Source organism: Acanthochromis polyacanthus, chromosome 1 (genome assembly GCF_021347895.1).
Source record: "Acanthochromis polyacanthus isolate Apoly-LR-REF ecotype Palm Island chromosome 1, KAUST_Apoly_ChrSc, whole genome shotgun sequence".
NCBI classification, from domain to species: Eukaryota; Metazoa; Chordata; class Actinopteri; family Pomacentridae; genus Acanthochromis; species Acanthochromis polyacanthus.
Genome location: NC_067113.1, coordinates 32,033,955 through 32,049,992, shown reverse-complemented (window position 1 = coordinate 32,049,992; position 16,038 = coordinate 32,033,955). Strand labels below are relative to the sequence as shown.

The window sequence follows — 16,038 nt, the reverse complement described above, 5'->3', positions numbered from 1 at the left end:
GCCTTATTTATACACTTCAGTGCCGTCCTTTGTTTATCTTTCAAGTTGAATTTTAGCTTCAAATCTTTAAGGGCCGTGGCCAAAGCCAAGTCGAAAGATAACTGTTTATTGTGCGCAGCCATCTTCTTGTCTATCCTTGTTTCTATGGTTGTTTCCGGGTGTTTCTGTCAGAATCGTCGCGCCTCTGTCGTCACTTAGTTACGCCCACCTTCTGACTCTACACTTCATGGTGATTCGTCGGCCAGTTTTAGGAGAATCCAACCTCGAGGCTTACCGAGGGTAACTAGACCCACCCTAACAGAGAATTAAATTCGTACACTTTCGAAACAGTTACATAGACGGTGGGCCGGAGCTCAGTCTGTACCTAGTTGGTGCATCCTGTAAAAAGTGGGGAATTCTCAGCCTTTTTGTTTCATCATTATGAAGGGCAAACCAACTGTCTATGTAGCAGCATGTAGTATGTATACAATGAGATGTACGTCAGCTTCCAAAGCCTACATCAGTCTAACTTGAACTAAATGCACAAGTTTTTCATCAGTGCTCCTCAAACATTGTCAGAAATTCTAAGTTCTCCAGAAATCCTGTGCTTAAGTTCCTAATATTGTGCCCAGAAAAAATATTCTAAAAGTTAAGTCTCTCCATCACCAAGTAAAGCCTTTCATCAAGTTCAAAGCTGATTTCCTTGTTTCCAAAAAAGATCTGTTTTCTAACGATAGCCTCAAACCTGCATAACTAGTCTCTAAAACTTTCACCTGTCTGCTTTTTATTTCACATCTATTTTATAATTTAAGAGATGAGATCAATAATGAATCATAAATATTTATTCTCTGGGAACTGATGAAAATTTGCCTTCGAGGCAAACTCACTTATATTTCTTTTTCCTTTTGATTAACAGTTAAATGCATGAAAATGAAAAGAAAACATGTGTTTCCACCTACACGATCGATTCACAGAAAGCAGATGGACCCGGTTTTTGTTAACTTTGGCTGCCGGCGGGAACTTTAAGGAAAACTAATGAAGCCTGAGTAATGCAGGCACTTGTTCACAAGCTGGATAGGTTTTTTTTTTTGTGATGTATTTTGTTGGTATTTTCTCTCTGAGGGCATGTCCGATTAAAAGTGCAAAAAAATTAATTAACCGAGCCTGTGCATCGTTTGTTCTCCCAGCGGAGTCTTGATTCTGTGCTTTCCTTCCTCCCCAGGTCCAGACTGCTCCGTCTCGGTTCCCGCCAACTCGTCCTTTTGGAGCCGGGAGGAGTACGCCGATGCTGGGCTGGCCAGGGCTTCCCACAAGGCCGTGGTGGAGCAGGGCATCATGTGGGTCATCGGAGGCTACGTCTTCAACGCCTCCGACTACCACATGGTTAAAGCGTAAGTCCTCTTTCCCCCCCCGAACATCTCTGCTGTGATTTCAGGCGTTCGGCTGCAGCTCGTCCAGGAGAGCTGCGAGACACAAGTCCTCCTGTTGCTATGCGACTGCAGCGGCCGTGGTTGTGAAACAGTGTCTCTGCTGGAGGAATTTGAATATTTTTAACTTACATGCCTGTCGTACCGAGTGTTAAAGTAGCACTTGGCTGTTAGAAAGAAGCCACAGGACTTCCTGTCTGTTGAAAATTGCCAAGAAAAAGAACACAGCCTTGAACAGGGCATACAGGGCGAAGAGTGCAATTAAAACCATAAAATTAGAGGATCGGCTGGTGCTCCTCACCCTCAACTCCACCCAGGAAGATCACGATTACTCCCTTTGCTCATGTTTTGGTTTTTATGGGGTTGCCAGGAGGCCAAGGCCTTTTTATTTTGACTTGTCTGCTGTGTGAGGCTATAATAGAGTTCTTTAAACTTTGCACAGCTTAGTGAACTTTTGCCTTGACATAGCTGGGTTTGAACACAGCATGTAAACTGTACTTACAGTCTTACAAGTATTCTGAACTCTGAGTGGTACTCACTGTGGTCTCATTTTTTTTACTGCAATATAAAGTCCTGCACCTCTCTGAAAACAGAATAAACACGGGTAGAAGTAGGGAGAATTTTAAAAAATGTCAAAGTTATAATTTCTTAAAGGATAAAAACATGAAGAAAATGAAAGTTGAGTTTCTTGTGTGGCCACAGGTGTGTGTAATACTGAGAAAACATGGTGACTTCACATACATTTCCATACATACTGTTCTGTGTAGACACTGCAGTTCAGCTGAATTTTCCCAGATTTTTTATTTATTTTTTGGCAAATGACGACTGGTCTCAGCTGAGCTAATGGGTTCTCAGTTGTGCCAAGCTACTTAGATTTTTTTTTTTTTTTTGAGGAATCTGGTTTGTTCAAACTGCTTATTTTTATGTAAAGTGATTTAGATGAAATAGCTCAATTTTAAGCGTAGATTTGGTTAATTTTCCTCACAGAACTGCACATAGAATAAGGTTACAGACTGTCGGAAAGTTGAAAATCCAACTGTTTTTTTCTATTTTTACACTTTCTGACTGATAATTGATGATTAACTTCACAAAAATTAAAAAAAAAAAAAAGGACTCAACTTTTACCAAGCGCCCACAAGTTTTACCAAGACAAGAAAAACTTTGAATTGCAGCTAAGTTAATCATGGTTTTTCGGTTGCACAGATTTTATTTATTTTTTGTATTTTATGGCCTCTTTTTAGGGCAATTTGTTTTTGTTTTTTTTGTCAGTTTCTGAATGAGATATGTACAGTGGCTTTGATGAAATATCAGAATATTAATGTTGGATTTGTTTATTTTCTTAATGGAACTGTATGTCTCACTGGAAAGTTGAAAATCCAACATTTTTTTTTCAGTTTTTACACTTTCTGGCTCTGATCATTGATCATTACCTTTAAAAACTTGGAATTGCAGCTAAGCTAATCGTGGTTTCTAAATATTTTATGTTTTTTGTAAATTTCTGAATGAGACAACGAAACTGTGTCACATATGGTATGTTCAAGGACCACTGGAAAGCTGAAAATCCAACCAATTTTTCCGCTTTTATAGTTTCTGTTTCGAATAAATTGTTTTGTTTTTTTTTGTAATTTCTGTGGATTCTGAGGCAGATGTTTTCTTACAGTTCTATCTAAAGGTTAAAGAACAGTACTGATAAGTAGGTAGGCCAGTTGGCACGTTATTGAGATATATGGTCTATTATGCACTGATAGCATTGCACTTTTATCTCCCACAGTTCATTTTTTATGGCACTTTTAGTTGGGGTGTGGAGGGATTTGAATGTGCTGTTTGATAGGAATGTAGCTCCTATAAACATTTGCAAACTGTAAGATCTGCCAAAGGAGGGTCGCTAAATAGAGACTCAACAGAGCGACGAGACCTTCACACATAACCACAATTATTCTTAAAGTTTATGTGAAAAAATACCAGTGCAGTGCGGTCTTTTCTCGAGGGATTGTCCTGACTTGCACCTCAATAATCATCTAACTGAATCATCTGCAGTCAGGTGATACGGGAATCTTTGCTTTGGTTACTTGAACTGGCAATAAAATGAAAAGGCTCCTCATAAAAGCTTTTCTATCATGCTGACCACACCTTTTTGTTCTGCTTATTTCCGCAGGTATAACCTTAGCAGTAAATCGTGGCTGACCCTTGACCCGTCTGTCAACACCGTCACGCCGCGATACGGCCACTCCCTCGCCCTACATGAGGTACGTGACGAAAGGGAGAAATCTGAAGCTTGTTTGTGCACTCGGAGGCAAAATATAATGAATCTGCTGTCTACTGTTCATTCTTACTGTAGTGCAGTTTGTAGAAATCGGTTATTTCTGCCAGCTTGGCCTCAGTTTGATCGACGAAGGCTTCAAAAGGTGATGAGAAAAGACCCGATGACACCTAAAATTTAACAGAAACATTCTGAACGCCATTTTTTTTTTTTTTTTTTTTTTTTTGCTTACTGTAGCATCTGTTGTCTGGAACTAATGTATAAATCTCTGGGTTTTTGATGTGCTGCAGTGAAGTAGTGAGGCTGTTTCTCCTCAGACAGAAAAGCCTGTTAGGAGCTGCTGATGGAATAATAAATTAGAGAGGAAGATCCAGAGGAAGACGCAGTCGGTCTGCTCTGTGGTTTGAGAGAAGCACGTTGGAGCTGCCGAGTGTTTGTAATGAACAAATTGCATCTTAGCGCGCCGATGTGTCTTGGAAGTAAATGCGGGTCTCGGAAGAGGAATCGGAAATCCAGTCACTGTTGCTGCACAACACATAGAATTAATACAATTTTGCAGCTACAGATGCAGCCCGCAAATCCTCGCTAATTTACGAAAAACCTCCTCCTTTGTCTTTCCTGGAAAAGAACAACCCGAGCATTTGTGTGATCTAGTTGAACTGTTTGATCTGGGGGAGTTAGGAGGAAAAGTGCAGTGCTACAAATTAAAATAAACTTGAAATCAATTCTAAAACTGAAAAAAATCATCATAAAGCTCATAAATTGAACTGCACCTACCGGATGAATAACAGCGCAAACACTCGGCTTTTTTGTGCACGTATTATGGAGTGCATGAGTAAATGTTTCCCATGTCTGCTGTTAGCGTTGAATCAAAGCAGTGTATTGCTCCGCTCTTAATATCAGGAGACGTTATTCCGTCTGACCTCCAGACTGTCTTGAGCTCTTTCAGTGGAGAAAATTGTTTGTGTGTGTGTGAAACGAGGTCCAGGCAATAATAATAATAATAAGTTCGTGTTAATATTCAAAACTCAAGGACAGGAGGAAGGTTGTTGGGGCCCGAGTTTTTATTTATTTTTTAATGTTTTCTTCCACTGTCCCTTGTGGTTTTTGCTGTGCTTAACTTTCATTTATTAGGTTTCGTTAGAATGACGGCTCATTACGACCACGCTGTAGGTGTGCCAGACTTTGTTAAAGTCATAATGAGCTGCAAAGTGTATCACAGTTCAGGACTGGCCTCCTACATGCTAATAACTGAGTTTCAGAGTTACCGTTCAAGTTTGTTTGCTGCTTTCTTCAGTTACTTTCTTTTTGTAAACTTATAAAGACATAATAACTTTTATTGTTCACTAGAAAGAATGAATAAGATGCTTTGAATGCTTCTTATATACTCCGATAGATCTGCCGTAACATTAAAACCACCTGTCAAATATTGTATAATTTCCTGGTGTATCAACAAAACGGCTGTGATCTATGGGGCCATGTGCACGGGACTTCTGGAGATAATACACGGGTGTTCTGGAGATAGTACACAGACTTCTGGATATAGTAAACAGGACTTCTGGAGATGGTATGCAAGACTTCTGGAGATCGTAAATGGGACTTACAGAGTTGGTACATGGGACCTCTGGAGATGGTACACGGGGCTACTGGAGATAGTACACAGGTGTCGTAGAGATAGTACATGAGACTTCTGAAAATAATAGACAGGTGTTCTGGAGATACTACATGTACCTCTGGATATAGTAAATGGGACTTCTGGAGATGGTATGCAAAACTTCCGGAGATAGTACATGGTACTTCTGGAGATCATACATGGATGTTCTGGAGATGGTATACGGGTGTTCTGGCGACGGTACATGGACCTCTGGATATGGTACATGGGAGTCCTGGAGATAGTACAGGGGTGTTTTGCTGATAGTACACGGGACCTCTGGAGATCGTACACGGGACCTCTGGAGATCGTACAGGGGACTTCTAGAGATGGTACAAGGGACTTCCGGAGATAGTACACGGGTGTTCTAGGGATTGTACAAGGATTTCTGGAGATAGTACACAGGTAGTCTGAAGACAGTATACGGGATCTCTGGAGATAGTATATGGGACTTCTGGAGGTAGTACACAGGCATTCCGGAGATTTTTCTGGAGCTTTTTTTTGTTGAAGGCTAAATTTGATACTACTTGATTAGTTGTTATCCATTCAACCTTCATTTTGTTCATTTCGAGGATGGTGTAATATCATTTTTATGTACAAAGAGAAAAATTAGGACAGCACTGAACAAGAATACAAATGCAGTTCAAGAAATAGTGTAGTCTGTAAGAATGGTTTTAAATTGGCCTGTAGGTACAGGTGGAAGAGTTCAGCACAAAAACCAGAAGTAGTTTTTTCTTTTTTTGAAGCAGTAAGAAATCAGGAAGACCGATTACTATAATTTTGAATGTCAGAAGTCTTTATTTGTTACATATGCGTAGTGAAACGTTTTGACGTTAGTCCTTTATTGTTAATGAGCTTTTACTTTTACGATGACTACAGACTGCAAAAATGCTGAATATTAGATCTGATAATCAGCTAGATCTCTGGTTTCACAGAAAATAACTGCTTTGTAGCGAGATGACAATTAAGGATAATGTTGTGTGATCGGTGTACATTATATCTGTTATACGTACTCTATTTTGTCAACTAAATTATGTTACTTTCAGTGAGCTGTACCACAGTTTGCCTGTCAGAAAGAGACATCACAGACTTTTAGTTTCTTTAGCTTTGAATGAACTTTTGGTTTCTATAATCTAATTCTTCTTCACTGTTTGCTTCTTCCAGGGTAAAATGTACATGTACGGAGGAAAGATCGACTCCACTGGAAACGTGTCGAGCCAGCTGTGGGTTTTCCACATCCAGAACCAGACCTGGGTCCTGCTGAGCCCCCGGGCCAAGGAGCAGTACGCTGTGGTGGGACACTCGGCCCACATCGTGCCTCCGGTCCAGGAAGGAGCCAGCGCCGTGATGCTGGTTCTGTTCGGACACTGTCCTCTGTACGGATACATCAGCCAGGTGCAGGAGTACAACATCGGTGAGTTGTAGAGACACTTGAGGGGGCAAAACATGAATTCCACCAAGTTGAAGTTAACAAATTTTGGACTTGCCAGGTGTGTTCATGTCATCCGCCAACCCTGTTGGCAGCAAACTTCATTAGAGGCTTTCATTGTCTTCTAAGAGGCAATCTGTCTGAGATAATGGGATGAATTAAGCTGCCACTGAGGCCGATGGACAAGAGTGCGTGTCCCATTTGCTCACAAAGTGGGGAAAGTGATTATTGTTACCTGAAAGACCACCACTAGAATGTGATGGCAGTCTGATGCCACTTTTGTAATGAATTTTAGGAACAATTACACAAAGTCTCAGTCATTTCTAAAACCGTGTAAACTGAGCTAAGTGTCCACTGCTGACACCATTACTCAGTTTTTGCTGTTATTTCATTACATTCTGATAACTTGAGGCTAGTCTGCTATTGTTTAATTCTTGTGTTTTTCCGCAGGTCAAAATTGACCCGTTTTAAAGTTTGAAAATGTGGAAAAAAATCTATATTTTCACAATGAAACGTCTGATGTCCACATTTTCAATATTTTTTCGAAGTCTTTGAACATTTTTTGGTGGAAAAAATGAAATGTTAGAAATGTTTCTTAAGAACATTCACATAAAAATCTACCGAAATCCAGCGAAATTCGTAATTCGAAGAAAATATTAGAAATTTTACTGATATATATGTAATCACTGTAGATATTTTTAGGAATTTTATGGAAGATTTTAGGATTTTTTTTGAAAATATTTACAATAATTTTCTTGCCACATTTGGGGGATTTTTTTTAGTAAAATTTTTAATGGAAACTTTTAAAGAATTATTGGATTTTTTTTTCCTGAAGGTTTTGCAAATTCCAGAAATTTGGGGAATTTTTGAATTTTTTTTTCAGACAAGGAAACAATATGTTAAGAACATTCACAAAAAAATTGCTGAACTTTGGTTGATTTCTTTTTGTGAATGTTCTTAAAGAAAATATTATACATTTTACTGATATATATGTAATCACTGTAGATATTTTTTAGGATTTTTCTGGAAGATTTTTAGGATTTTTTGAAAATATTTACAAGAATTTTCTTGCCAAATTTAGGGGATTTTTTTTTAAAATAAAACTTTTAAGGGGAACTTTTAAGTTTAACTTTTAACTTCCTGAAGGTTTTGCAAATTTTCATAAATTTGGGGAATTTTTTTGCTGAATGTTTTGATTTTTTTCAGACGATGAAACCATGTTTTTTGGTGCCTGTAAATGAGGACAACAGGAGGGATAATAAGACACTGTTGTTTGATTCTCCAGCTAAGAACACGTGGAACGTCGTGCCCACAGAGGGAGCTCTGGTTCAGGGCGGTTACGGCCACAGCAGCGTTTTCGATCCCGGCAGCAGAGCCATCTACATCCACGGAGGCTACAAGGCCTTCAGCGCCAACAAGTACGGCCTGGCAGGAGACCTGTACAAGTTTGACGTGGACAGGAGGAAATGGTGAGAATTTGTTTTGCTGCAGGTTTATTTTAATTTTAATTCTGTTGAAGAGCATTTTGCAGTAACACGCGTGTTACAGATTGACTGCACACTGCAATTTAAAAGTGTAGCTTCCTGTGAGGTGCCTTTTGCTTGTGAAATACTCCATAGTTTAACCCTTTAAGCTTCAGTCAATTCCAGCCGTTTTCAGTACAAAAAATCGCTAATATTCTATTTTTAAATAAAAAAATTACGAAAAATACGGGGAATATTGGACGCGCATCAGGAGGTGCATTTCCTTGAAAATGACCGATTCGGGGATTTTATACCGACTTCAGGACATGTTTTGGACAAAATAGTTTACTGGCTTGTGTTGTCTGGATGTAAAAGGTTGGATTATGGCCGTTTTTTGTGGAATCTTTTTTTTGTGTGTAATAATAAACCCGGAAATGTGAGTCGCGCTGTGTGCGTTGAAGCCGTGTATAGAGAACGGATGGATGGATATTCGTTTTTGTCGGACAAATGTGTTTTTCTCACCCGCTGTGGTAATCACATCTGAAAGTGGTTTATACCGGCGGATTCATGAGAATCTAAGCTTTCCATCGGCGTATAGTGTTTGTATAATCGTGTTTGCAGCCGTCGGACATTCTTGAAATTCCTATGCAAATTAGTAGGTGTACCGCCGGCGGTACACTGAAGCCTCAGTTCAAATTATCCAGTCGAATATAGAAAATGACTCTAACTGACCTGCTTTTTACGGCGTTTTACAGTTCGTTTGGCTCAGATTTCTTAGTAAGGTGCCAGTTTGCGGAATGATCAACACAAAAAGCTCTAATTGTCAAATGTAAGGGACCACACAGTATTTTTAGGATTTTTTGCCCATGTTGACCACTAACTTTCTTCACAGAAGCGTCATTTAAAACAAACTCATCAAATAATGCAATCGAGAAGTGTAGAAGCCTTTATCCATCAAGTCAATATTTTAAAGACCTTTTGAAACTTTGACTTTATTTATTGGACATTTTCTATTATTGTAAATGTAGAAAATGACATCTGCAGCCTGATTTTGCATTATTTCCCCTATCAAGCAATTGTGACTGTATTTGAATTTCCCTCGGGATTAATAAAGAATTTATCTGTCAGTTTATTTTTTCTACTTTGCATTGACTAGAAAGTGTTTTATTTCACATCTCATTTGATATTTCAGTCACTTACAAGTTTACATAGATTTGTACTAATCTATAATAGAAGAATGCTGGAAAATATGCACCAATGAATCATGAACTTACGAAGGCTGCTGGGCTGATTTATAATAATCGAATTCATGCTGCACAAACTACACTCGCTGCAGCAGCTTGACAGTCACTCACTGGTGCCATACCTTTGATATGTACAGCATGAATAGCAATCAGCAATCATTTTGCAGCCTGAGTGGTGTTAAAATACGGAGAAATGATTGCAAACAAGTCTTGCATTGATTAAGAAAATTCTGTCATCAACACTGAAACTTCTGCTGACACGAGGGGCCTTGAATGTAAAGACGGAGCCCCTCTGTTTGCCGAAAACTGAACTAGGACTGTTGATGGTCATGAATAAATGTAGACAGTTGTAAGGAAAAAGGAGTTTAACTGTCTGTTGAGCACCATAAATGACAGACGCAGCAGCAGCAGAGTAACAGCTGTATGACCTTTTTTGCAGGACCGTCCTGAGAGACAGCGGCTATTTCCGTTACCTCCACACGGCGGTGATAGTGAGCGGGACGATGCTGGTGTTCGGAGGAAACACTCACAACGATACGTCCATGAGCCACGGCGCCAAGTGCTTCTCTTCGGACTTTTTGGCCTACAGTTTAGGTCAGTAACACACAATGACAAGAGCTCCAGCAGTCAAATTTGTCTTTTAAATCTTTTTTTCCATTGGAACACCACATATATGCAATCTGTTGTCATGTGTGGTTCTTTTTTTTTGTTTTGATTTGACTCATTAGTTGTAACAAATAGAAACTGCGTTGCCACAGCTTCCAACATTGTAGACGGTAGTATAACTTTATAGTATTTGGAACCTTGCAGCTCATTTTCCATGCATGAAGCTTAAATGTTTACCCTGCCTTTTGGGATACACTGGAAAGCTGAAAAAGAGCCAGGCCTTATCACAAGACCTTCAGGCTGGACCACAAAAATGCTGCTGTGAAATAGAAGTTGACGATTACTTGTCATATAAACAAATCTGAATCATGATTTAATTGTATTTTACTTCATTCTGAGCCTCTGTTAGCTTCAGATTAGTAGTTTTAGCACCTTTTTTTTTTAACACAAATCCAACTAAACGCCTCCTCAGAGTTCTTCTGCTCTCTTTTTTAACACCAAAATGTTGTTTAGTTTGACTTTGCAGCAAAATCCGTGATGTGATGTCAACAGATGCTCCGCAAAATAAAATTAATGGAATATTAGAAGTCATGAGGTGTGGAAATAGTGGCTTAATGAGTCAGCTGGAATGCCAAGTAGGTTTTCACATATGAGGACTTTGTTTTGATACATAGCAGTAAAAAAAAAAGTTGTTTTGGTTTGTTTTAAAGAAGATTAAATGATGAAGCATGGATTTTCATTTTAAAAAGAGCATCATAAAAGTTTTAAATTCTTATTCGTTGTTGCTGTTTATTTAATTTAGAAGAATGGCCGACCTACTTGTTGCTATATAAATTCAAATCTTTGTGTCCGGATTCCCAAATCTGAAACGAGTACAGTGTTGTTTGTTCCAGGATCAGATTAATGCTTAATTTTACACACCGTTTTGTGGAAATTCTTCTTAACCACAGCTAAAGTGTGACTAATTTAGCAGCTGCATGATTCATTAGTCCTGTTTGTGATGGTATATCTTCCCCAGAGGACAACCAACAAATGCTGTTTTGTCCTTTCCATGCTGCGCGAATTAAAGTCGATTTGAGTCTTTAATTCTGCTGAGAGCTTAAAAAAAACTCTTTAACATCGAAGAAGATTTTCCACAGCATGTTTAGGTTTCTTTATACTTGCATCAGATATGTAAAAAGCCTGAACATCTGGTGATCTGTCCCAAAAACGATCCTAAAATCGTCAGTCAGAACATGAAAAATGACGCATAATCTTTAATTAGCATGTCCGGTTTGCGTGTCTTACTCACATTAGCGCCGTAGAGGAAAAGTCAGGGCTTTAGGGGTGAAAACTAGCAGGTCAGATATCGTAGAACATCCCCTTAAGCTGCTGCTGGCGTGACTCCGTGAGGATTTCTGTGTTGAAGGTAAAAAACAAATTGACGGCGGCGTACTAATGTAAGCACCAAACTAGTCGGTGTGGGATTCACACTGCTGGCTTTGGGGACATAATCTCCAAAGTCTCATGTTTATTCTTGTGATCTTCCTACTGGCTGCTAAAGGTGCCCTTGTTCGAGATACTTAACCCTTGAGCGGAATGTAGTATAGAAAACAAGCTCTCTGTTTCTGTTTACATTTAAAGATCAAAGTGTTTTTGTTTTTTTTTTGGCATTCTAATCCCATTTAAAAGTTCTCCTCTAATAGAAGTTAGCACAGCTTTGTCAGAAACCATCCCTGCATCCTCATTTTGTTTGCCGCCGCCTGTAAACACTGTTGTAAATTGAGTCTGCCTCCTTCCGCAGTGCTGTCATAAGCCGCTCATTAATGGGAGGCTTCGGTCTCTCTGGATGGGAGGGAGGCTTCCCTGGAGGCTGCCGAGTGGCCCCAGGACATTCCGCTTTTTCTGTGTCATTACCGAGATGATTGACAAGCGGCGAAATTAGAATCTCAGCGCCGCACACAACCCCTCCTGTCACTTCTGCAACCGGCTTTTGTTCATTAGAATTGCACGTTGGGACTGAAACATTCCCAACTAACGTCCCCTTTGTGGCGATTATGATGAGCACAGATGGAGGCATCGCATTCTTTGCAAAGTACAAACTTAGCTACACCTTGTTTGTGCAAGACTGGACCTCATTTTGCTGTTAGAATTGCCTTAATTCTGCAGGTTCAACACAGTTCTGGAACAATTAATCAGATTTTGGTTCATATTGATATGATACCAAACATTTGTCAGCTGCCACTTTAATAAACCTTTGATACGAGGCAAAGTGGATCCACGGTTTCGTGTTGTTTATGCTAAATTCTGACCCAACCGTCTGGAAAAAAAAAAAGTTGTCTTTTTCTATTCATTGTTAACCTCTGTTAGCTTTAGATTAGTAGTTTTGGCGCCTTTGACCAACACATTTTTGATACAAATCAAACTAAATGCCTCCTTAAAGTTCTCGAGCGCTCCTTTCTTATTTGACTTGTAGAGTTTGACTTTCACCAACCATCCTTTTTCCAATCTTCTGTTGTCCAATTTCGGTGAATTATAGCCTCGGTTTCCTGTTTTTAGCTAACGAGAGTGGCACCTGTTGTGGTCTTCTGAAAATCTACTTCAAGTTTCAACATACTTTGAGTTCAAAGATGGTCTTCTGCTTGGCTGTAACAAGTGTTATTTGAGTTACTGTTGACTTTCTACTAAGTATCGCCCAATATGGGTTTCCTCGGGCCAATACAGATGTCGATTCATGCTAATCAAGAAAGACCGATAGTCAATATTTGGAACATTTATATTCATTAAATGTAGTGTTTTAACAGCATGTGACAGCAGGAACTTGTCATTCATAAGCAGGATTCTTCATTAATAAGGGTGACTATATCTGAATATGTCAAATAGAAATAGGAGTGGTGAAATTAGGACACCCTCCTATCTTTATTAGACTGAGATTGATTGGTTTGTCTCTGCTGTTCTTCACTGTCTTCTTAATATTTCACTGTTTTATCACTTGTATTTCCCACTGAAGTCCAGATCTTAAAGCGTTATTAATTATTATTTCCCAGACTCTGTTTAAGGTTATCCCGTGGCTACTTTCTAACTGTCCACTATCCATTAGCATAGCCTTAGTCACCATGAGAGTAGCTAATTTTTTGGTTTGTGATGTTTCTTGCTCAGTTTTTACAGTTTCTGCTTGAGAGACATTTCTGAGATCACGGAGTGATGACAGACAGAGGAGCCTGAAGTATTTTATTTATCAAAAATTGGCCAATGAAAACCTACCGATAATCAGAGGAATGTCAAATATCGACCATAATAATCGGTCTATTCCTACTTTCTATCCTCTCGAACCAGTCTGGCCATTCTCGTCTGATCTCTGTCATCAAAGAGGCATTTTCTCTCCGAAAACTGCCACTCACTGGATATATTTTCTCTTTTCCTTACCATTTTCTGGTTGTGTGTGAAAATCCCAGTAGATCAGTATTTTCTAAAATGGTCAGACCAACGCGATTGGCACCAACAATCACCTAAATCACCTTTCTTCCTCATTCTGATGGTCAATTTGAACTTTAGCAGGTCGTTTTGAACAAGCAGTTGAGCAGGTGTACCTAATAAAGTGGCCAGGGAGAGTATGAAACCATGGATCCATCCTGCTTTGTTTCAAAAGTTCAAGCTATGCATCATGTCAATATGGACCAAAATCTCTGAGGAATGTTTCTAGAACCTTGTTAAATCTGAAGAATTAAGGTAAAAGATGCCCAGCCCGGTATTGGCAAGATGTACCTACGTTTCTTTTGCCCTTCTTTCACTGGCATAATGAGACTCTCATACCGGTCACCACGCAAACAAATTGTTTTCAGGATTCTCCCCGGAGACTTAACAATGGAGTCAAACTTTCAAAATTACAACCTTCCCAAGTTACTTTCCCCCTCAGCTCTGACCTCCGTCTCCTCCCTGCCACTCCTCATCCTCGGTATGATTCTGTAATTGGACAGAAGGGACTGTCCAGAGTCGGGAGCTGACTATATTACTACCCCTCTCCTCCTCTTAGCCAGCTGCAGGGTCGGTGTCAGCAGCAGCAGCTCTGGTAATTGTCTGGTAATTACAGTCGAGATGGGCCGCGCGTTGAGAACTAATTGCCCCTCCTTAACAAGCTGAACTCAATTAGAGCATAGAATTTAAGGGCCATCCGCTGTCCTGACATTGGTAGATGGTGTTGTAATAAATCCACACTCTGAGGGGGTGAGTCAAGCTGGCTGCCTGCAGTGCCGCCGTATGACACCAGAGGGCACTGTCTACCTGCGCTACTGGAGCTTTCCAGACGCCACCATGATGACTTGCACTGCATTGTAGTGGAGAGTGAGTGTGATGTGCTGCAGTCACTGCTCTGCATTCCCCAGGCTTTGACTTTCAAGCTCACACTTTGTGTTGTTGTTGTTGTTGCTGTCAGATTTAGTTTTGTTTATAGTCGCACTGAAATATAGTTATTCAAATGCTCCACATATCTAACCTGGATGACTAAACTATAGACTGTAAAGTAGAGATGGATGTGGCCTCCAGGTGTGGGAAGTTACTTAAGCCTGCATTCTTTCTAATGTCCAGAAGGGGGCGACTAATCTGGCTGCAAAATGAAGTGAGATTGTTTAAACGTCTAAAAGAACATGGCTCAACTCCTTACTTGATCTGTTACCTCAGTAGACATTTTCCTAGTGAGTTTATCATCTCAACCACTAGTTTCAAGTCCCCCTCAATGCAAAAGAGGGTGTTTGTTTAGTTCATTTTTGCCCATTTTGGGGTAAAATAGGCTATAAAGTAGGGTTTGTTTTTCAACAAGGCTACCTTGTGGTTGTCAGGTTGCTACCATAGAAGTAGTTCAAGTTCCTCATAAGATCAAACACTCACTTGATGCAAAAAAAAAAAACAAAAACAAGATGGCGACTGCTCAAATTTCAAATTTGGGGCTTCCAAACAGTAGTTCACAAACCAATGGCTATATGCAGTCTTTTATATACACTCTGTGGTCCAAACCAGTTCTTCCTTCTCTTAGGGCTAAGACATCCAACAGATAAACTTGAAAACCGTATTTCTGTGTGACAAAATTAGTGCCACTGTGGGACCACAGTAAAAAGATGCTTTGTTTTTTAGGTTACAAGGCAGACATGTTGGGTAACGAATTCACATTTTGCCAGCGTCCAAAACACTACATTCATCAATAGGTATCTTTGACTCTCTTTCACCACGCATTTTCTTGCTGTTTTCACAACCAACTACCAAATGGACCCGAAACATTTATCTAAACTAAACCTACAAGACCAACTTGAGTCACTGAATGGTACCATATTTAATAAATGTGTGTGTTTTTACATTCCACTCATGCTGTATTGCATTTTCTTCCCACGACTGTCGCTGCTCCGGCAGTCAGGCCTCTAGCGTCTCGGACACTTTGCCGACTGGCTTGACTGACGTGAGGAGATGAGCTGTTAAAGGTCTTTCTAACCACGCAGGGCATGCCAGCTGAATCGGCGGCTGCTAAAGACATGTATGCTTTAATATGTAGGAGCAGGTCAGCAGTTCTGACCTTTCTGCCTTTCTTCCCATTCCAGCATGTGATGAGTGGACAGTACTGCCTCGGCCGGACCTCTTCCATGACGTCAACCGCTTCGGACACTCGGCGGTTTTCAGCGACAGGTAATCTGTTATCCGGCAGCTATCAAGGAGGACAGTTTGCACGGAAATGCTCAGGAACTAACATAGTGGCTGAGATTTTGAGTACAATCTAGAAAATATGAGATACAACAAAACTAATTGTTGCATCTGACATAATTGAGACATTCGTGTGGTCAGTAAATGGCATGTCTATCTTGAGACGCAAACTAAACCTGTTGGGGCGTGCATTTGTAGTCTTAATGTAAATTCAGACTGGTGTTAAGTTGTAGACTACACATTAAACCAGGAGCAAACAAGTCAACTAGACCTGGACATCCCTAAGTGACACTCTCCTGACTTGAATTCTGTCTA

General features: G+C 39.9%; 1 protein-coding gene across 2 annotated transcripts in view; it reads left to right on the top strand.

Moving 5' to 3' along the window:
• The window catches only part of atrn (attractin), a 205,123-nt gene that overhangs the window by 40,473 nt on the left and 148,612 nt on the right, over nt 1-16,038 (top strand). For both annotated transcript variants that reach the window (XM_051951584.1, XM_022191616.2), the window contains exons 6-11: nt 1,202-1,370; nt 3,562-3,652; nt 6,482-6,731; nt 8,032-8,215; nt 9,893-10,047; nt 15,624-15,708. In XM_051951584.1, the coding sequence (XP_051807544.1) occupies nt 1,202-1,370; nt 3,562-3,652; nt 6,482-6,731; nt 8,032-8,215; nt 9,893-10,047; nt 15,624-15,708 (934 nt within the window). The remainder of the gene's footprint in view (nt 1-1,201; nt 1,371-3,561; nt 3,653-6,481; nt 6,732-8,031; nt 8,216-9,892; nt 10,048-15,623; nt 15,709-16,038) is intronic.